This window comes from Pseudonaja textilis, chromosome 3, assembly GCF_049901715.1.
Source record: "Pseudonaja textilis isolate UNSWEBS1 chromosome 3, rPseTex1.2, whole genome shotgun sequence".
Taxonomy (NCBI): Eukaryota; Metazoa; Chordata; class Lepidosauria; order Squamata; family Elapidae; genus Pseudonaja; species Pseudonaja textilis.
In genome coordinates, this window is record NC_141992.1 from 149304265 (window position 1) to 149326886 (window position 22622).

General features: G+C 36.6%; 1 protein-coding gene across 5 annotated transcripts in view; it reads right to left on the minus strand.

Annotated features, from left to right (window-relative positions):
* LDLRAD4 (low density lipoprotein receptor class A domain containing 4) overlaps positions 1 to 22622 on the minus strand; it is a 271230-nt gene that overhangs the window by 163207 nt on the left and 85401 nt on the right. For 3 of the 5 annotated variants that reach the window (XM_087931032.1, XM_026699434.2, XM_087931033.1), the window contains exon 3: positions 17803 to 18290. The exons of the other annotated variants lie outside the window; for them this stretch is intronic. In XM_087931032.1, coding sequence (XP_087787158.1) covers positions 17803 to 17842 — 40 coding nt within the window. In that variant the 5' untranslated portion in view covers positions 17843 to 18290. The remainder of the gene's footprint in view (positions 1 to 17802; positions 18291 to 22622) is intronic. 5 annotated transcript variants of the gene reach the window in all.

Below are 22622 nucleotides of genomic sequence, written 5' to 3' on the forward strand. Positions count from 1 at the left end.
GAATTTCGCGCCTAAAGAAATGAGCGGCTGCGGCTCGCAGCGCTTCACTTTCCCTGTAGCTGGGCTAACTAGCGGCTACAGACGCTTCTCACTCTCGCTGTTTGCTGACCGCTCTCTCTGGCTGCGGATCAGCATTCGCTCTCGTTTGCCTGCTGATCGCTCTCTCTAGCTGCGGATCAGCGTTTGCTCTTATTGCCTGCTGATCGTTCTCTCTGGCTGCGGATCAGCGGCTAGTGATTCAGCGGTTGCATTGTGCCTCTGGTCGCCATCCCACCTTCGTCGCCAGTGTTAAGTTCGGGTAATGAGAGGCTGAACCAGGGCATGGGTGCAACAAATACTTTATTGGAATAATAAAGGACTGAACGTGCTTGCCAAGCCTGGAACTGGCTCACAGCGATCAGCAACTGGTCGGACCCCGCAGCCTGCTTTTATAGCTGGCTGCTGGGGAGAACCAACCAATGAGAGGGGGCAACCGCCCCCGCAGCGCGAACGGACCTGGGTGGGAACTTCTTTAAGTTCCAGGGACATAACAGTAAGATGCCCAGAGTTACTAAAAAGTAAGACGAGTGGCATATAAATTTATTAAATACATGGTTTTCCCTTAAATTGTCTTATGAATTTAGAAGCTAGTCATACTAATATTACTAGTGCTCCAACCAACCCAAATTTTCTAGATGCATATACATATCAGATGGGAGAATAATGCTGAAAAAACAAAATGAGGTATATTGATCCCAGGAACAGCAGGTGCTTGAGTGGCAATTACAGGTCCAAATATAAGTGAGTAAATTCTAAGTTGCTTGCGTATTAGGCTGCTATGTCTGGCTCTATAAATGCTAATGAAGCAGTCAAACATGAAAGGGGTTAAAGGAATAGGAAGCAAACGACACCTAGTTATTTTGTCTATCAAGTGAGAACTTGTTAGAAAATCAACCTTGGAGGAAGAAATTCATGATTCTGAAATTTAACAGACCAGAAAAACAGCATGGTCTATTTATAAATAGATTTGCAGCCCCACAGTTCCTTTAAAATTTAAAAAGCCAATAATTTCACTGTCAAAAAAATTGACAGAACCAGCCAAAAACTTTAAAAAATACTCTGTAGGATGCATTGGATTCTTGTTCAAAAATAATGTGGTAGCATACTAAAGAAAAGCCATATGGATCCTCCTACAATTTATAAAATGAAGACAATTTAATTTCTGAATTTAAAAAAATCCCATTTTGTTCCTAATTCATGAAATAATATCCACACAATGCACACATATTCTTTGGAATCAAAGGCAAATTACAAACAATATCACCATTAAAAATATTTATCTGTATTACTTATAGATACTGGATTAATTTTTCTAAATGTTTTAATATTTTTAATGATTTTTACTAGTTTTACATCTTTTATTATTTTACTTTTTTAAATTGAAATACATTTTCTTGATTGTAAGAAAAACCGCCCAGAGTCACTGACTGAGATTAGTGGCCATTGAAATTGAATAAACAAACAAATGAATGTGAAATCAATGAATAAATCACAATAGCTGCACTCTCACAGTGCACTAATCTAAAACCAAACAAACTACATCTTGGCTTACTATGATGTATGAACCCAATCATCAAATTAGAATGGAGCTAAACTATACATTTACATTTTATCACAAATTTTGCAGTATCAATTGCATACAAATGACGTCAATACAATTTCTTACAAAATAAGGTAATAATGATTGAACAACAAGTCACTTTTTATAATGTGGTCAGAACTAAACCCTCCCAAGTCCTGCTGAGTTGCATCATTGTGGTAGTGAAGTGTTCTGGGAGGGATGAGTGAAGAATGTTGGGAATGTAAGCCAAGAGCATATATTCCCAGCAGGTCACTTATGGTGTGAAGATCATCCCAGCTGCCTAGCCAAAGCAAGCAGGTATCTATACTGGGCAGCACTGATATAGGAAGATGCCAGGGGCAGATGATCACTTTAGTGACAATGGCAAAGACATCCATTCATACTGTGCAGGAAAAGGCAATGGTAAACAACTCCTGAATTTTTACCAAAAGAACACATGGACAGAAAATATAAAATGTTCATCATGGAGAAAATCTATCTATTGTGATCCCAAGGATCAAAAATGATTTGATGGCATATAAGCGAGCAAGCAAGCAGGATTAAAATTTAAATTTATTATCATTTTCCAAACACTGCGGGGGAGGGAAAGATGAGTCAAGCACATTTCAAATATCCCTTAGCTGAAGTGGATATTCTTTTGTGCAGGCAGATGTTGACAGAACAGCAGCTTCTCTGTTTGAGGCAACCCACAGTTCAATTTGAGCCAAATCACTGGCTGCTTGGCAGTTTTCTCTCCATCTCTTTGTCATAAGGTATCAGCATAACCACCATGAACCATTGTTTCACCATTGTAAGGACAGGGAAGGAGGAAGGGAGAAGAACATGGCATACCAGCTATCACAAAATGCATTTACAACTTTACAACTTCTCTTCATAGATGGCACCAGATAAGCTCAGCACTGTGCAATGTGAGGAGAGATTCTTAACATATATTTCCTGTACCATGTTTTTAATATTTTCCCTTTTTTAAAAATGTCAAACATAAAGTTTTTTGACTACTGTCCAATCTAGAAACCTAAAGGAAGTCTGCAAAAAAATGACATAAATGAAGTCTGTGTCTGTCCTGTTGGGTTGCAGAACCAAACCAGACAGTTACAGAGGTGCAAATGATAGACTCAATAATTCCTCTGTAGAACTGTATCAGCAGCTCCTTGGGCAGTTTGAGCTTTCTGAGTTGGCATAGAAAGAACATTCTTTATTGTGCTTTTTTGATGATGTTTTTGATGTTAGGTGTCCATTTTAGGTCATGTGATATAGTAGAACCTAGAAATGAAGGTCTCTACTGTTGATACTGTGTTGTCTAGTATTGTAAGAGGTGGTAGTATGGGAGGGTTTCTTCTAAAGTCTACCACCATTTCTATGGTTTTGAGTGTGTTCAGTTCCAGATTGTTCCAGTTACACCATGAGGCAAGTTGTATAACCTCCTGTCTGTATGCGGATTCATCGTTGCCTCGAATGAGACCAATCACTGTTGTGTCATCAGCAAACTTCAGTATTTTAACAGATGGATCGTTTGAGATGCAGTCATTGGTATATAGGGAGAAGAGAAGTGGAGATAGCACACAGCCTTGGGGGGCCCAAACTATTAGGACCGCAGAAAAAACAATTACTACCCACCTGCCTTCAATTGAGGACCTGTATACTGCACGAGTCAAAAAGAGGGCTGTGAAAATGTTTACAGACCACCCCCATCCCGGACATAAACTATTTCAACTCCTTCCCTCAAAACGACACTATAGAGCACTGCACACTAGAACAACTAGACACAAGAACAGTTTTTTCCCGAAAGCCATCACTCTGCGAAACAAATAATTCCCTCAACACTGTTCAACTATTTACAAAGTGTACACTACTATTACTGTTAATCTTCTCATCATTCCTTATCACCCATCTCCTCCCACTTGTGATTGTAGGACTGCAATTTTGTTGCTTGTATCCTTACGATTTATATGACTGTTTCCTAGTATGATTGGATTGTTGATTGTACCCTATGACTATCATTAAGTGTTGTGTGTTATGATTCTTGATTCTTAACCAATGTACCTTTTCTTTATGTATACTGAGAGTATTTACACCTAGACAAATTCCTTGTGTGTCCAATCACAATTGGCCAATAAAGTATTCTATTCTATTCTATAGCAACCTGCCCAAAAAATGGATGATAAACTTCCTGCTGGAACCTAAGCCATTGTTCTCAAATTCCATTCCACAGATTATTACACAGTTCCTCAAGAACTTGATGGAGTTCCGTGAGTCAAATAGCAAAAAAAAAAAAAAAAGTTCACCAATCAACAGAGCTTTGTCTTTTTATTAAGGGTTCCAGGGCATTTTTTCTAACAGTTTGAAAAGCCTTGACTTCAACCACACAGACTGTCCCCTTTTCCCTATTTACTATGAAAGTATGGGGTACCTTATGTTTTATAGTTTAAGTACACAAACTACTTTCAATATCTCCCCAAAACTTTTCTTATAGCAATAATAACATCACCAGTAATAATGGATGGCTTTGTGTGTGTGTGTGTGTGTGTGTGTGTGTGTGTGTGTATTTAGTTAATACTTTTATACCACAGAGCAGTGAATTATGTATACGCTGTTCTGTCAATAGCATCATGGACAGTAATGGGTCACCCTATGTCAGGGGTCTCCAACCTTGGCAACCTTAAGCCTGGAGGACTTCAATTCCCAGAATTCCCCAGCAAAGCTGGGGGAATCCAGGCTTAAAGTTGCCACGGTTGGAGACCCCTGCCCTATGTTATAAGTTAATTTATTTCTACAAATTGCCATTGTTTCAAGGCAGAAACTTTGGGTAGGACTATTTAAAAGAAAATAAAGATAAATAGAGAAGGCATGTTGAACTGTCACTGTAATATAGTCAGAGGGATAACTGTGGGAGATCTACTGGGCATTCTTTAGCTATATAACAGTCTCAATCACAACTGTGGTCTCCCCAGGTTTAATATTCATAAAAGTTTTTTAAAAACTCTCATTAGCATCCCTGGGAAATTTCCACCTCTTGCATAAAGCAAGAACCAAGTGGGCACAGGGAAAAGAATTTCAAACAGAATTTGTTCATGCCATAGTTATAGTCCAGCCTGAACACACAGCTTGCATTTTTTAAAATCATTTGCAAAGGCACAACACTCACTGTAAAAACATTACTGTGAGAGATGCTAACCCTAGTCTATATTCCTCATTAACCAAACACTTACAAATTAAATGTGCTGCCATCTGCATCGGCTTGCAAAGATTTGTTCTCTTTCTACATTATTTGAAAATACATAGAGTAGTATAGAAACTTGCAAAACAGATTACAAAAATGTTTGAATTCAAAGTATTTTGAGAAATTTGAGAAAAAGTATTGAATTCAAAACACCTGTTTCAATCACTGTGAAAATATGTATGTGTGTGTGTATGTAATGTATACATTGGTGGTGCAGTAATTAGTTTGCAGTACTGCAGGCTAATTCTGCTGGCTGCCAACTGCTAGCAGTTTGGCAGTTTGAGTCTTACCAGCTAAAGATTGACTCAGCTTTCCATCCTTCTGAGGTGGGTAAAATGAGAACCTAGATTGTTGGGGGCAATATGCTGACTCTGTAAACCACTTAGAGAGAACTGTAAAGCACTGTGAAGCAATATATAAGTCTAAGTGTTATTGCTATAAACAGATTTATATAACTGGGGTATTGCCCTGAGCTGCATATATTCTGTTCTATTTATACAGCTATCATCTTATTATTATAATACTGGGGATACAAGTAGTCCTTGAGTCAACTTACAACCATTCATTTAGTGACCATTGAAGTTACAATGGAATTGGAAAGAGTGACTTATGACCATTTTTCACACACAATAATCATTGCAGCAGGCCCGCCATCATGTAATCAAAGTTTGGACACTTGGTAACTGGTTTGTATTTATGAGGGTTGCAGTATCCCAGAGTCATGTGATCATCTTTTGCAACCTTCTGACAAGCAAAGTCAGTGGGGAAGCCAGATTCACTGAACAACTACTGGTATATTACTGCAATGATTCGCTTAACAAATTTGACAAGGAAGTTTGTAAAATGGAACAAAACTCACTTAACAAATGTCTTACTTAGCAATAGAAATTTTGGGCTCAATTGTGATTATCAGTATTATAAAAGCATAAAACCAACATAAACAATTCACAGTATCACACACAAACCATGCACCTTGCAATCCAACAGACAACTTTCTTGGGATCTGGCCTCACAGCCCAACGCTTGTGGGAGAAGCCAGGTCTTCAAGACTTTTTGGAAGGCCAGGAGGCCAGCTGGATCTGATGGGGAAGAGTGCTCCAAAAGGCTGGGTTTGGTATTGAGAAGGTGCACTCCCTGTATTAGAGAGCAACACTTAAAAGAAAAACACCCGGCCCTTCTTTGAATCAAATCAGGGAGAGGTGATCCCACAAATAAACTGGTCCCGTGCCATTTGGATTTTTAAATATGATAACCAGCACCATGAATTGTACCTGGAATTGAAAGGCAATACAGGTCACAGAGAAGTGACGTACCTTGGACAAATCATAAGGCATCAAAAACTGTTGCTAGTGCATTCTGCACTGGTTATTTCCATATCATCTTCAAGGTCAGTCCCATATAGAGGGTACTGCAGTAAAAGGATATTTTGAGTTTTCAAAACAAATGTTTCCAATACAAAATGGTAGTAATACAAAAAGTTGCATGTCTCTATTGTACAATGTCTTATTTTAGTCAATTTCCTGATATATTTGAAAATACATAAACAGGTATCTCCTTTTCTTCTCCCCTCACAAACTAAATTTTTTCAAGCATTACTGCATCTCCTGTCTAACACTTTGCAACCATTTACATGGATAATTAAACTGGATGTCCATGTAATTGAAAATAAAATCATTCTAGTTCAAACATGTTTTACTGGTCAAAAAATGCCCAGATCATTCTTGTGCATTCAAACCATGGCCATCTTCTACAAACTTTCAGAATATCATTAATAAAACACATGAATAAGCCAAAGGATTTGCTTTCAAAGACTGCCTTTTATTTTTCTAGGCCATGTCTGAAAACAAAGATAAATTTGAGAGAATTTAGGAAAGGAAAGACAGAAGTGGATTACAGGAGTTCAACTTAAGCTGTCATTAATAAATGAACAGTCATTTTATTGCATTACCAATTTCCTCTATAGCATCAAAAGTGCAAAGGTTCAAATCCACTTTCTCTCAGCTTTCTGCCATCAGTTCCCCATACTCCATTAACAATATTTGTTCAGGGTCAGTTCACATTAGAAATTGACTCACTATATATTTAAGCACTTCTGCTGTTACTAGTCGAGACCTTCCCCCTCTAATATTCCCAGAATTCCAATTAAACCCTTAAGTACAGGAAGCGGAGAGAATGGCCTGGTTCCAAGGACCACAATAAATTTCAAAGATGCTTGTGGAGCGTGAAGGATCCAGGTGGCTCTCTTCAGTTCTCCAGTCCAGAAGGTAAGTATGATCATTAAGTCTATATTGGATTTACTGAGCTTGCAAATTAAATCTTGAAAAAGAGCATCTTCCTCAGTAAGCAAAATCCTTAATGATGGTAAATTGCCACAGAAGGGTTGAATGAGAAAGAAGTCTTTTCTTGATCAGTATTCTTCAAACAGCAAGGAATTAGTTGTAATATTTAAAGATCATGCTGAAAGACAGTTTTGCATCATCTTACCCAAAATGCCATTTTCACAAATATATCAGGTATAACATTAAGCATGTTCAGCCTGAAGAACTTGCATTGTGTCTCTTCATAATAGAAATAATAAATATTTCTGCTTCAAGGACATATTTTCTCAATGATAATCAATTAAGGGGTGGGGTTAAAGCAAGTAGCTTTGCCTCATGCTCCAGTAAGAGACAAGTGGACATGAGACAAAGATAGCTGGGGCTATCCAGGCTTTCTTTTTTATACCTCTTTTCCTTTGCTTCTCTTCTGTCCTGTATCATCAAAACTGTCTTCTATTTTTAGGAGAATCTCTCAAGAAAATTTTGAAGACAAACAAGAACTATCCTTTTCCATTATCATTAACTTTTTACAGAAATATTGGATCGGAATTTCCCCATAAGATCTTTGTGGTATACCATTTATGACAACAAAACGCTGCATTTAATTTAACATGTTTTGTCATGAAATAAAGGAAGTGTTATCATTTTAAGACAAATGTCTCTCTAGCATTTATTAAAGAGGGGACATACAGAGTTTACATCTTCATATGTTTGTGTGTGTGTGTTATGTAAGTACAAGATTGACATCCTTTTACAATGAAAGAATGTTAAATGAACAGCTGGTATACAGTTTGTGTATCTTCCATATCAGCAGATAATATCAATATCCAACTTTTAAATCCTCCCAAGTAAATTATAAAATGGAAAAGCAACATACTTATAAAGACTATGTTAATAAAGCAAACCACATATTTAACATACTATTATTTTCATCACAGTGCTCAGCATTCAGTAATTCCAAGTCATATTAGCACACAAAGTTAGTATTTATTTTAAGTGTCATTAGAACAATATTTTATCAAATATTAGGTATGCCTGTATTTGTTTTAAGTCAAAATAATTTCAGGATATCCCATACAACCATGCACCTGTTCATGTCAGTTGCTGGGCTCTAGTCTTGTGAATTTTACTACTTCCGCTACCTCCAGCTATTGAGCACAGCTAGAACAGAAATCTCTCAAAGTTTCAGCATCATTGAGCAAAAAAATGGCAGTCAGGTTGACTTAGGCTTCAGATTAAGCCAATGCTTTGTGATACAATATCAATGCTGCTTATTACCAACCATTTCAAGTACTAGTGCAACCTTTTACTAGTTTCTTTAGTGCACCTTTTGACTTAGTATACTTTGCTCTCAGGTTTCCACAGCTTTGTAATCATTACAGAAAAGTAATAAGCAACCTGAACTGAGTTTTAACCAAATCAGGTTAGATATTTCTATTTTATTATATTAAGAGACACTCTACAATTTTTTTCCTGAAAAGGTATATTATAATGAAATGAGTATTATACGATTCATAACCTAATGATTTCCAGTTTCCAAGCAACTCCAAGAAATACTGTGAAAATGTCATCCCCTAAGAACATATTTTCCTTTTTTTGGTTCACTCTTCTCCTTATTCTGAATGTACTCTGTACCTAATTTTATCTTATTTTCCTTCTATCTTTTACATAATAGTCAAATACCACCCCCTTACTCTCTCAGCATCTGTCATAGGACAGATCCAAAAGGTACAGTTGAAATATATAACATTATAACTATTTAACTATTTTGCCATTTTAATAAGGACATTATAAACTAGACAACCAAAATGCATCACAATGTTAATGTCACATATACTGATCTACAATGGCATTTAACAGACACATGGGGCTAAACATAAAAAAGGAAATGGGAAAGCTGGCAGGAAGTGAAAACTCAACTGTGACTGACCATGCTGCCTTGTGTTTTGTGGGAAGCTTGCAGGGAAGGTCAACAAAGGGGATGCTAGGAGAGAAAATCATAAGTATCTAACAAAATGAAATTCAATGTAGAGAAAAGTAAAGTCCTACACTTAGGCAAGAAAAAACAAAAGGACACATATAGACTGGGTGAAACCAGGCTCAATAGCAGTAACTGTGGGAGGGATCTTGGAGTCTTAGTGGACAACCAGCTAAACATGAGCCAGCAGTGCGCAGCAGCAGCCAAAAAAGCTAATGCAATCCTAAGTTGTATTAACAGAGGGATACAAGCAAGATCAATGGAGGTACTAATACCATTCTATAAAGCCTTAGTAAGACCACACCTAGAGTACTGCATCCAGTTTTGTTCACCACATTATAAAAAAGATGTTGAGACTCTAGAAAAAGTACAGAGAAGAGCAACCACGATGATTAAGGGACTGGAGACTAAAACGTATGAAGAATGGTTACAGGAACTGGGCTTGGCTAGTCTAGTAAAGAGAAGGGCCAGGGGAGACATGATAGTGGTCTTCCAATATTTGAGGGACTGCCACAGAGAGGAAGGGGTCAAGCTATTTTCTAAAGCACCTGTAGGCCAGACAAGGAATAATGGATGGAAACTGAACAAGGAGAGATTTAACCTGGAAATAAGAAGAAACTTTCTGACAGTGAGAACAATCAACCAATGGAACAGCTTGCCCTCGGAAGTTGTGGGAGCGCCATCAACTTGAGACTTTCAAGAAGAGATTGGACTGCCATTTGTCAGAAATGGTGTCGGGTCTTCCCCTTGGGTGGGGGGTTGGACTAGATGATCTACAAGGTCCCTTCCAACTCTGATTATCTGTTATCTGAAGTTGCTGGGGTAAATCTGCCCATCCATGCAATCTCCCCAGTCTCTCTGTGCTTGTGCCACACCAGCCACTCATGCAATCCCATGCACCCTTCCGAATCTGTGCCACGCCAGCCCTCGCCAACTTATACTACATCTTCACACCACCTCCCTGACCCCCATGGCAGTGAGAAGACACTTCTGTATCTACTGTTTTTTTGTTTGGTTTTTTTGCTCATCGATGGTCATTCGGTTCCTTTGTTTGGGTAAGGAAATATCTCTGAAACAAAGATTCTTTGGGTCATGGGTTATCTACTTTAACTCTAATTATTGATTTCTAAGTATGATTCTTGAGCGATCAAGACAATTTCATAGTTCTCAGGTTCAAATGATATGTAATGGCAGCATGGTGACCAAATGAAGGTCACATGATACACCAAAAGGGTTCCTTTTTTTTTAACCCTATCACTTTGTTAATAAATTTTCTGAAAAGCAATTTAATTTTAAAGCACAATGAATCAGAACCATCAGTTAAGTTGCAGCAGAGAACATTTATTGAAGCCTATACACAAGAATATGGTCAACTAAAGTTCAACGCTACATTGGCACCCAGATAAGAGCCAATGAAAGTTAGGAGGGTTTGGACTTGGAGCACTCGTGGGAACACAATAACTGTATGATAATGACATGTTTAACTTTGCAGTCCTCCAGCCCTGCCTGCTCGTCTCCTACAAACACACAAGCACATATACACATATTAAATAAATAAATCACATCTCATATCATTTAATATGTTCATCTAACTTTAACAACCATATTTGCTACAATCAGGCACATCTTCTTTCCACTAATACAATGGAACTTCGGGTCACAACTGTAATCCGTTCCCAGACTCTGGTCGCAACCTGATTTGGTCATGTCAGGAAGTACGACTAACTGCGCATGTGCACAGTGAAAAAAATGGCACTAAAGGGGAAATTGGCACAGAAAGGGAATCTTTCCATGCCGATTTTGTTCGCCACCTGATTTTGAATTGTGACCCGATTCAAAAATCGGGTGGATTTGTTTGCCACCCGATTTGGTTGCAAACAGGAGTGTTCACGACCCAAGGTTCCACTGTATATGAAATGAAATTAAGTTTTTCAACAGAGTATCACTCTGGGAAGAAAATTGTTTTTCTCCAACAAGGAAAATATTCATTGCTGGGCAGAATTGATTCTTTAAAGTAAGTTGCAGTGGAGATCGCATCAAAGTATATTTTTTTTCATTTTACTGGCCGGTCCCATGTCTGTCCAATGTCTTGTCTGGGACAACTGAAACAATATTTGTAACAAAATATACACAGCATTTCTTTTCAAGATAAACAACTCAAATATAATAAGATGCAGGAGGGGGGAAAGAGTGCGTCATTTGCAATTTCAAGTTTTTCCATTTAACTCTGCACTGATTGAATACACATCCAGGCTGCATATTCATCTTCCGCCAATATAAATTACGGGTTTGTATAGTCTAAGATTCCAGGATAAACATACAATTTCTGAATCGCTCATATCCTAAATAAATATTTCATGCTTTTCTGAGCCCCTATATACCCTGTTTACAAAGTTCCATGTCCCTCACTCATAGCCAACATACAGTGTATCCAGGTTCCACTGACTGTGTTCTAAGTAGTTTTTACCAATGTCAGTTTCAGAAGCACTGTTTGTGTGCACAGATGTTTATTCCAAAGATAGATTCTTTGTAGCCATGCTCATCTTTTTAAAGGAAAGGAAATTCTGCATTTTGTTAGCACACATCTTATATGAATGGTCCTTAAATCATATGGGAGAAACTTGAGAGAAAAAACAAATGTCAGAGCAGCCAGAAAACTGGCCATCTTTTAGGGGTGGGTGTGGATGTGGATATGTATGTGTGCGTGTGTGTGTTTTAAAAAAACTCATAATACTGCAGGATTAAATAATGCAGCACTGGACAGTGTCAGAACCAGAACACCAGAAAAAACTCAGTGGACAGCTCACACTTCCCTGGAGTTTCCCTGTTCTTTCCTGCATACCATCTGTTCACATACATCCAGACACAGCGAATTATTGTTGTCATTTTCTTTTATTTAAAAAAGTAGTACCTGTTTTTATAGTATAATCGAGTTAAAATATCCAGCTCTCTGCCAAGAAAGGGATCCTTTTACAGTCACTTCCAATCTTCATAAATGTTTATTCATAAATAATTTTTTCCAAGTTCAGTGGGCTTAATCTCAAATAATCCAGAACTGAAAGCTCAGGCTTTTCTGAGAAGGCATATTTTTTCTGGGTTCATAAACTATGTAGGATCACATTTTGTTGTACTATGTAGGATCACATTTTGTTAGTTTGGTAAACCAACACTGGTTTCATTCATATATTACATCAAAGCGTAAACCATAACATATCGACTACAATGACTGGATTTGAACATCATGATGTCACATTTTAATAATTTTATTAAATTTTCATATAAACTTTTCTGAGAACTTCAGTTTCAAACATTATGATTTTCAAAATCTCTAATGAAATTAATTTGACAACCACAGTAAATAACAAAAAACTCCTGTGAAAGAGAATACCGTGGTCCATTTAAACAAATGATATCAGGATACTCTTTCTTATGAGAAAAACTTACATCAGAAAATAAGGCAGTCCAAAAAAATTCGTGATAGAAAAAAATTCTCTAAAACATTTCCCACAAAATGTGATAGAATTTCAATCAGCACTTAAGCTACCTCAGAAAGTTTAGCTTTGTGTCCTTAGGACCACACATTCAAGCAATATCATTTAAAAGCAGGAATGTATGCTTTTAAATAATAGTTTAAGAACTTTTTAACTTCTGAACTTAACATCCTAAGCCTTCTGAAGTTCCAGAACAATTGTCTCAGATTTGTTTAGGACTAACAACACTCATCAGCCAACAGACACATCTGGAGAACACCAGTTTAGGAAAATATACTCTGGAAAAATTGTTCTGAGGAATTTAAAGTTGCCTGAATTCTACATCAGCAATTATTTTCTTTGTCAGTTATACAAGTTGGCCCAACATTAAGGAACAAACAACTTCCATATTTGAAGTAAGCATCCTCTACATCAGAGTTTTCATATAGATTTTCTAGAGTTTTATTATTATATTATCTGAGCATATTTTTGTAAATCATCCAAAGCCAGTAGGATTGGGTGGTATAGAAAGTTGTAAGCAAAAGGAAACTTTCACAACATTTTGTTCAGTGATCAGCAGAGAAGCTGACACTTGAATTGTCATGTTGCATCTGACAGGAACTGAAACTGAGTTTATCAAAGATACCAAAAGCAGACAGTTTGAAATAATTATCCTGTTAATGCATAAACATTTGGAAATTTTCTAGAAACCTATCGCTCTTTTATTCACAAACAGCCAATCTGTCCTCTTCTCTTGTTTGTCTTCCTTTTTTTGACTGGTCCATAATAGCAGAGCTCTTCAGGATTTGCAGACTATGCTATATCATTTGCTGCCATTTTTTTCATTCTGTCATTGCCTCCTCATAATTATAGTCCCATCAACAGTATCTTTGGATGCTTTAAACATTGCCAGCTGGATTTGCATTTATACCAAGTTGTGAAAGGAACACAGGATGTTCCAATCTATTGAGTCATACAGTCAGTCTGCCTAGCTCAGTATTGTCAGTACTGACAAACAGTAGCTTTCCCGTCTCAGGAAGGAAACTTTTTTAGACTAACCAAGAGATGTTAAAGATTAAACTTGGGACCTTTGACATATAAAGCATGAACTACCACTGAGATAAAAATTGTCTCATATGTAGAACTTGTATTGTCACAATTTGTGAACAATGAAATATCTTGTGGGAAAGAATACTGATCTTCGATCAAATGTCACAATTTTTTTAACCCTTTGCCATTTAAGTGAGAACTGCTTGTATTTCAAAAGTTTAGCCATCTCTGTTAATTAATAAAAGGGATACTTGAACAAGATTTGATCGAAACTATCTAGGTGTGTAGAATACAGAGTGTGCTAATTAACCATAACTTCTATCTATCAGGATCAGACAGTATGCTGAGAAATAATAGTGAGAAAGTTTACTTGTATTATATTCTTCCTTTGTAATTTTCTATGGTGAGCTACATAAGGAAATGATTTTGAATTAAGCATGTAATAGTAAAAAATATAAATACACTTTACATATAGTCCTATATATGTGTGTGTGTGTGTGTGTGTATGTATATGTATATATTTTCTTAAGTTTTCGTGGGTATCTATATGTATGGTATTCAGCTTTGTTCGGGTATTTTCCCACATCATTATAGTTGTGCTTTTAAAGTTATAGCGACGTTTCAGCAGAATCTCATCTGCCATCATCAGGCTTCTGTATTGTATATGTGTGTATATATGTATGTGTGTGTATATATATATATATATATACACACACACACACATACACACACACAAAGACTAAATATTCTACTATAATTAAACATTCTCAGTGATTAATCATTTATTAATCTTTTTTGAACATCAAACCATGCAAAACTGCAACAGACCTTTTTTTTATGTACAACACCTGTTATTTCTGATCATTAGCCATGCTGGATAGACCTGGTTAGAGTTACAATCCAAACGGTCTGATTGGTGAGCATTATGCTACCCCCCTAAGCTATTTAGATCAAGGTGAGCAATTATTTCATTATTCTTTCTGTTGGCCTTCTAAATAAAGCTTTAAAATTATTGTGCCTCTACAATAAGGATACAAACTATTGTGGCAGTCTTCATAGTGAAGCTACATTAAAGTTCATAAAAATACTTGAATGTAGTTTTAAAATACACTTCTGAAGATCACAACTTCACTAGTTAAAGGGTTACATTTGTAATTCTATTTTCTTTATTTTGAAATTTTCTTTATGTGTATGAAGTAAAGTTCAGAATATCTAGTAACAACCCTTAGCACAAAATATTACATAACCTTATGTTATGTTACACAAAATAGAAGTGATCTATGGCAGAAACAAGTTGAACGCATGACATAACAAACGCATAATCTTACCTACTTATCACAATTTTATTATTTAGCCAAGAGACTTCATCACAATTTATAAAGCTTAAGAATCATCCTAAATGTAAAACTATATAGGGGAAGCATAAAAAAAGCAAATTAGATTATATTGCTTCTCAACATGGCATCATCTAACTGACTGTGACTTACTTTGGAAACTAAGTAGGGTCGGTTGTGTTTAGTACTTGGAAAGGGGGACATGAAAAGGAGCCTCCCCAAGGATTTCATTACTTTTGGCAATTGGGTGTCCCCTTGACAACAGGCTTGTCACTGCCAATTCTTTAAATTGAGAAGCAACCTTCCATTAGCTTTGTAGGTGCTTCTGACACGAATACAGATAGACAGTACTTGAAAAGTGAGATTGCTTAACGATTCTAAGAAAATTGGCTAGGCTGAAAGTGTCAGAGTGCACACAGTGTGACTAGGTGAGACAACCCAGGAGCAAATAAAGCATAGCAACCAGTAATTAGCTATACTATGGAAGCACACATGGAGAGAAAGATAAACCCGCACAGGGTGGCACTTATATTACAGCCTCTTAAAGTGGTAGCAGTCAAATAACTCAGCTAACTCATCATTACCATTGCATTATCATTACAAGATTACAGTATTACAACATTACAGCAGCTGGTCAGCTATTAAATCATCATTACCCTGACAGAAAGGGCAATACAAGATCCAGTAAAAAGGCAATGGCAAACCACTTCCATAACCCTGCCAAAGAAAATTCATGGATGTGGTTTCAACTCCATTTTTTTCAGGAACTTGACTCAAGGACATCTTTATCTTCTAATCTACATACAAATCATTTGTTCCAAATCATTTGCCATTCCATTTCTAGGCTGGGTTTGTTTGTTTTTTTTTGTAAGAAGGAAAGTAGTCCTCAACTTACAAGCATTTTTGGTGACCATTCAAAGTTACAATGGCACTGAAAAAAGTGACATCACTAGTTTTTAGATTTACAACCGTTGCAGCATCCCCATGGACATAGGAACAAAATTAGATGCTTGGCAACTGGCATGTATTTATGACAGCTACAGTGTCCCAGGATCATGTGGTCATCTTTTGTGATCTTCTGACAAGCAAAGTCAGTGGGGAAGCAAGGTTCACTTAACAACTGTGTCACCTAACCACTGCAGTCATTCACTTAACAACTGTGTCACCTACCAACTGCAGTCATTCACTTAACAATTGTGGCAAGAAAGGTTGGAAAAAGTGGCAAAACTTACTTAACTGTCTTGCTTAGCAATCAACATTTTAGGCTCAATTGTGGTTGTAAGTCGAGGACTATTTATACCATGTTAAACAGAAACAGGCTTGGGAGACATATTTTGCTTAACAATCAGAAATGTCTCTAATCATACACATTGTTTAATAGATTCTGAATATGGAAAAAATATTTTGATCGATTCAGCAATTTTCAGCAATTTTCTTTAAGATACATTTCACGTGGTTTCTATCTGACACAGCATAATCTTAGCTATATCAACTCCCACTGATAATTTTGACTTGTTGCAAGTTATTGGCATACGCATATATGCCATATATAAGCTCTCTGTACACATTTCAGGTTTTCTTTTCCCAGTCACCTAGGTCAGAAACAGATTGCAGTCTTGAAGAAAGCATATAAAAATTGGAAATGTCTTAAGGTAACGTCCTATTATATAGAAGACATTTGCGGCTGAGATCTTCTTATAACAATCTTTGACATAAGCATTACAACAGACATTCCAAAAATTTCAGTGGGACTGTTTAGGATGAGTTGGATTAATGTCAACTTCGTTATTTTTAATTGCTAGGATTCAGACTCATTTAAGAAGCTTTAGTCTGTACTGAAATCAATGTCTCATCAACTTCAGTGGAATTTAACACAGTAATCCAGTCTGGATTGGACCCTTAGAAAATCAGATCCCTCAGTTAACTCCGCAAGATGACAAACTCAACCAACCTACCATCTCTAATTTCTGCCAACAGAAACAGCTAAATCATTAAACTATACAATAGAATGTGTCTAAATTTCCTTTTGTAGATGATTATAGTTTCTACTAGAATTTCACTAAATCAAGCTGTGAAAAAAAACATTACCATGAAAGATATTTATTTCTTTTTATTATAGGGTTCCCAAAAACCTTGAAACAAAAAAACCCAGAAATAAACCACATCCAGCTTATTGGTTTAAATTGCCAAGTTCACCCACATATGAAAAAAATTGGTCTGACTAGAGTTACATTGTATGACCACTATGTTTTTCCAAATAACCTCTGTTGGAGTCTAAAGAGTCGCCACTTACTGTTGCTCATGATTGCCCAAGTTTTTCTGACCAAATCCAAAAAACAAAGGTTAAAAGCTTTAACTGACAAAGTTTGAGAGGCTCCTTGATGAGACATACATTGCACTATTCCAGTTTTTCAACAGCAGGTATATTAAATTTAACAAAATTGATATAAAAGTTATGAATTTTATCTTTTAAATCAAAAACAGCATGCAGCTATACAAGGTCATCTAGCATTTGATAATTGAAAAACAAATTCACCACTTAATATTCTGGAAATCTATATAAAACTTTGTATCCTCTATCATGTTTCATGCCTAGCACTGAATGAAAACTAGCTGAAATATTTAATAATACTTCTCCAGTTTGATATTATTCTGATTCTCCTCATCAGAAGGATATCACTAAAAGCAGCTCTTGATATACAACTGTAATAAACTTTAAGAGTGCAAGGCTTTGATTTGCCTATCTCAAATCCTTACATCCGATGCAAAAATGAATCAGAAGATTATATTTCAGTACAACAAAATCCTTACCTGTGAAAGCATTTGTGGCCTGAAAACCAGCTTCCTGCATACTGCTTCCCACTAAAGCTTGTGACTCCAATCTTAACCTTTCCTTTCCAGAGGCAGTTTATGCAGTTGGAGGGATCAAGTTACTTCCATCTTCACATGTGAGCATCCATTTTTTTATCCCAATCCAGCATTTAACATCCCTTGGTTCCCACCTGTTCTCAGGTCCTTTAAGACCTAGGGAAAATAGGATGTGTCTCAAATTCAAATGGCAAATGCAGGTGAAGTGCCTCAACTGTCCTGACAAAGAATTATAGCCATTGTATTTGTGAAGACAATAGCAGCCATTCCATGAATAAAAAGAAGTTCAACATTTAGTCTAAGTTTCTGCTTGGCGAACATCATAGAGTTCTATCGCTTGTTTGTGTGCTCATTTTGCTTAGAGTCAGCCAGAGGTATTCTTCACTCCTTTTCTGGTGATCACTTTGATCTTCACCGTTCACTTGTGCAGACTAAGAAATTGAAAAGAAAGATGTTTTAAGATGATTTATGGCAAGATCTACAACATTCAAAGCATTTGCATGCATGTACAAACATGCTGCGCACGTGCACGCACACGCACACACAGACCCATTTAGCAGGAACTGATTATACACATTAAAAGGGATTTGTTAGAATTTTGTTGAGATCCAAGTATGATTGCATATGCCTTTGAAATGCAAAGATAGTCTTGAACGATGTCAATAATGCATTTTAGAACATGATATGATTTACATTTCAAAAGCCATATTTAGTAAAATGGGGCAGCTGCACAATAACAAAATTGCAGTTAATAGGAAAAAGTAAAAAAATCAAGACCTTCAGTTCTAAGATGTAATTATCATTTTATCCTATCTTATTCTCACTTTATGAAAGCATTGTAAAACAGGAAGTTGGATATGACATTGTGCTTTCAACATTTACCTTTTGAGGTAGAACCTTCAAATATGTACATATAACATAGCCAATAATTCAAATATTCTCCTAAAAGATCAATTCAAAGCCAACTATCAAAAACATTAGTAAAGATATTCACTATGAATATTTTGCCAACCAATTTTTTTAAAAAATGTGCACATGACAGAATGGATAACATCGCCATCATCTTGTGTTATATTTACTATTTTATAGTACATCTCAGCTTAACAACCGCAACGTACTCCATATGGGCTGCCCTTCAAGCTCCAACCAGTCCAGAATTTAGCAGTGTGGACAATGAAGGACATAGCTTGGTAGTCCTATATGACACCTTTGCAAGGCATTGTGCTTGGTCATTTCAGAGACACCTTATCTGCCATAGAATCAACCCATTTCACTTGAATAACAGAATAACCGAATAATAAGAGTTGGAAGGGACCTTGGAGATCAGATCTTCTTGTCCAACCCCCTGCTCAAGTGGAGACCCTGTACCATTTTGGATTAATAGTTGTCCTAGCTCTTTTTAAAATCCTCCAGGATTGGAGCATCTTCAACTTCTGATTAATTGTTCTAAGTGTTGGGAAATTTCTCCTTAGTTCTAGGTTGGTCCCCTTCTTGATTAATTTCCATCCATTGTTTCTTGTCCTGCCCTCAGGCACTTTGGGGAATGGGTTGACCCTCTCCTCTTTATGGTAGCTAGCCCCTTAGTTATTGAGAGGTAGTCCAGACAAGTTGCATGCCCAGGTGAACTAATTGTACTTTATTATAAGATTTTAGTAACATGATAAATAGGATAACAGGATAAATTTGAAAGTACATTTCTCTCAGGGGTGGGATTCTACTGGTTCAGCCTGGTTCTATAGAACTGGTAGCTCCAAAGAGCAGCTGACATCGAACCTGCCCACCCCGGCTCTAGGCTGTCCTTTATTCTTATCTTAGTTGCTTTGCACAACACAGCTGAGTGCCACACGTCAGCAGGATATAATGATTGCTTGCAGGAGAAGTTGTTTTGCAAGTACTGCGCAAAGCGCATACTCACTGAACCAGCTGTTATGCCAGTAGGATCCCACCCCGATTTCTCTCTCACATCACTTTTATAGCCCAAGAAACCAGGAAGGATTCCTTCTGAGAAGTTTCCCACACTCACATTCCTTCTGAGGGCTAAGCTTCCTCTTGACTGGTGCCCTGGCTGTGGCTCTTCCTTTGTCTCTCTTGTCTCCTTAACAGATACCATTACAGTCCAATTGGTTCAATACAAGAAAGATGGCACACTCTTTCATATATCAATATCACCTATCAGACCCCCAGAAGCATGTCTTCTCTGCAACAGCCCTGTCATATGAAATGAAGAGTCCCCCAAAATGCACAGCACTCCCACCTTTCTGATATTTCAGAAAACCTTAAAGACCTAGCTGTTCTTAAGCTATGGATTTGCGGTAGTTGGGGTCCCTGCTAGATTGTACATGGGTGCAGTTAACAAGATAAGCTATTGATTTTTGTTGTTTATTCTTTTAATCTTTCATGATTGTTTCCTGATTATTTTTTTGTTGTTGATTTAATTGTATACTGCTCAAACTCGGTTGGAGTCAGGCTATGCATAAATTGAACAAGCTAAATATAAATTTTTAAATTATATAACATTATAGCTAGGTTATTAATATCCAATAACAATAAATAAGCAATACGTGTGGTGAATCATTTGATCAAATCTGTCTGGATTCAACACAGAAAGCAAGAGCAATGCGTCTAGTTAAGGAAAATATGTACAATCACGAGGAAACAGAAGTAGCTTTCAAAGCAATCATGTCAGTCTAGAGTAAAGATGCATCATGCAAACTTTGTACATTCCAAAACGTATTTTTCTAAGGATTTGCATAGCTTTATTTTATATGACTGGTAAACAATGGTGGTTATCTAAGTTTCCTCAACTTTCTGCACTGGTGGTTTTCTGGGACCAAAATTCTTAGAATTTGTAACCTCACTGGAGAAGATCAATTTTTGGACAGCTCTGAATATTTTGGTGCTTTTCTGGACAATTTACCCAGTAAATATAAGTGTACTTTCCATTTGACATGCAATTCTTCTCTTGAGCTATTATTTTTATTTTAAGTGTATCACATTTCCTCAGCACTTACAACTTAATAGTTTGAATGTGAGAAAATAAAAGTCTTCCTCTCAACAGTAAATTCACTTGCTATTATAACTGCTGTGAAAAGTGTATTGATTTGCAGATGTACTGCCAAGATGCTTTAGAACATTTTAGGAATCAAAACTTGGAAGCGGACTTTGGTTTTATAAACACTGACCAAGAAATAAATAATCCTCAGCCAACAACTCCCAGGAATGCCATTTATTTAAAAAAAAAACTGACAGTCATAAGAACTTCTAGACTGAAACAGTGTCATTATCAGAAACAACAAACACTGCCCATATTCAAGAATGCTGATTTGCCACGATGCAATCCAACCTAGTAAAAATTGCTGATTGTTGGAAGAGAAGGATTCCGCCTCTTTTAACCATCTTTAGCTTGAAACCAAATGTAAACAAGTAATTTTCTTCCAGCCTTTTCTTCAGATTCAGACTGAAGTCAGAATCTTAACTTGAAAGTGTTGAGAGAAAAGTAAAGAGACATGCCACTTTTAAAATCCTGATTCCTGATGGAGAAAGTGAACTTTATACAGTATGAGGTTTTGTAATATTTTAATAGAAAGTAAAACAATATTTTAATTTCCAGGGGCTCAACTAAAATCAATTTGCTAAATTCAGAACACACACAAAAAAAATGCAAAGCAGATTCCCATTCCAGGCTGAGGCAGGAAGAAGGGGAGGGGGTGGAACAGAATGATTTAAGGCCCTTTATATTTAAAACATTTATTGAGGATAAACTCAGAGAAATTTCAAACACACAATCACACTAACTTCTGGTGCTGCCAGTCCACATGTAAAGATTCAAGAAATACTGCGACTACTGTTTTATTATATGATGGTTAGGATGGACAACTGTATCATTTGATGACAATTGGGAAGGCTGTTTGTTTGAAAACAAACTAGCATTCAAGCCATGAAACCAGGGACTAGAGTGTGTGTGTGAGAAAGACAAGGCATAAGCGTAGATATCCTTTTTACCTATTTTGTTAAGCACATGCTTCATCTGCAACAATGAGTGGTATCTCCAATGTGGGGCAGCAAATATTCAGTAGATGAATTAACTACTTCATTTGGTAAAGATAGTTTTGCTAGAGACTGTTAAGCTTTGGAAATTATAGTGGTCAAAATTTAGTGCCACTTTTTAAAAAATCCTGTAGAAACCTGTCTTCTTGGAAAGATGAATCAGTCAGTAATGTTAAAATTGTATCTGCCATAACCAGCAGCTATTCAAGGGTCAAATGAATGCACAGCAACAAAACAAAACAAAAAATCCAATACTCTTACTCATGTTACTAGGAAAAGCAGAATGGTCTGCTTATCCAAACCAAGCCATGCTGCACAAATGAATCTGATTTATTTACAATGTCTTAGTAGTCAACATCTTCTGTCTGGCCGCTAAATAAAGAAGTGCAAATGGAACATTACCCAGACAAGCAAACAGTGTCTAAAAACCTGCAGACACAATCAGCTGCAGGGTGTTCATAACAAAACTGAGTATACAAAACTGAGCTAGATTATACTTTCTTTTTTCTTTAATAACTGAGTTCTGACAGCTTTGAAAAACAAGATTGATACGTGAAGACTCTTCATGTACAATCACATGATACATCTGTTATAAAATAGAATTTATGGTGTTCAATATTAATAATACATGTGGTTGTCATCTGCTTAGATGAAATAATACATGTATTTCATTAAAATTGTCTAATATTGTACACTGGTAACTGGAAAATAAGCTC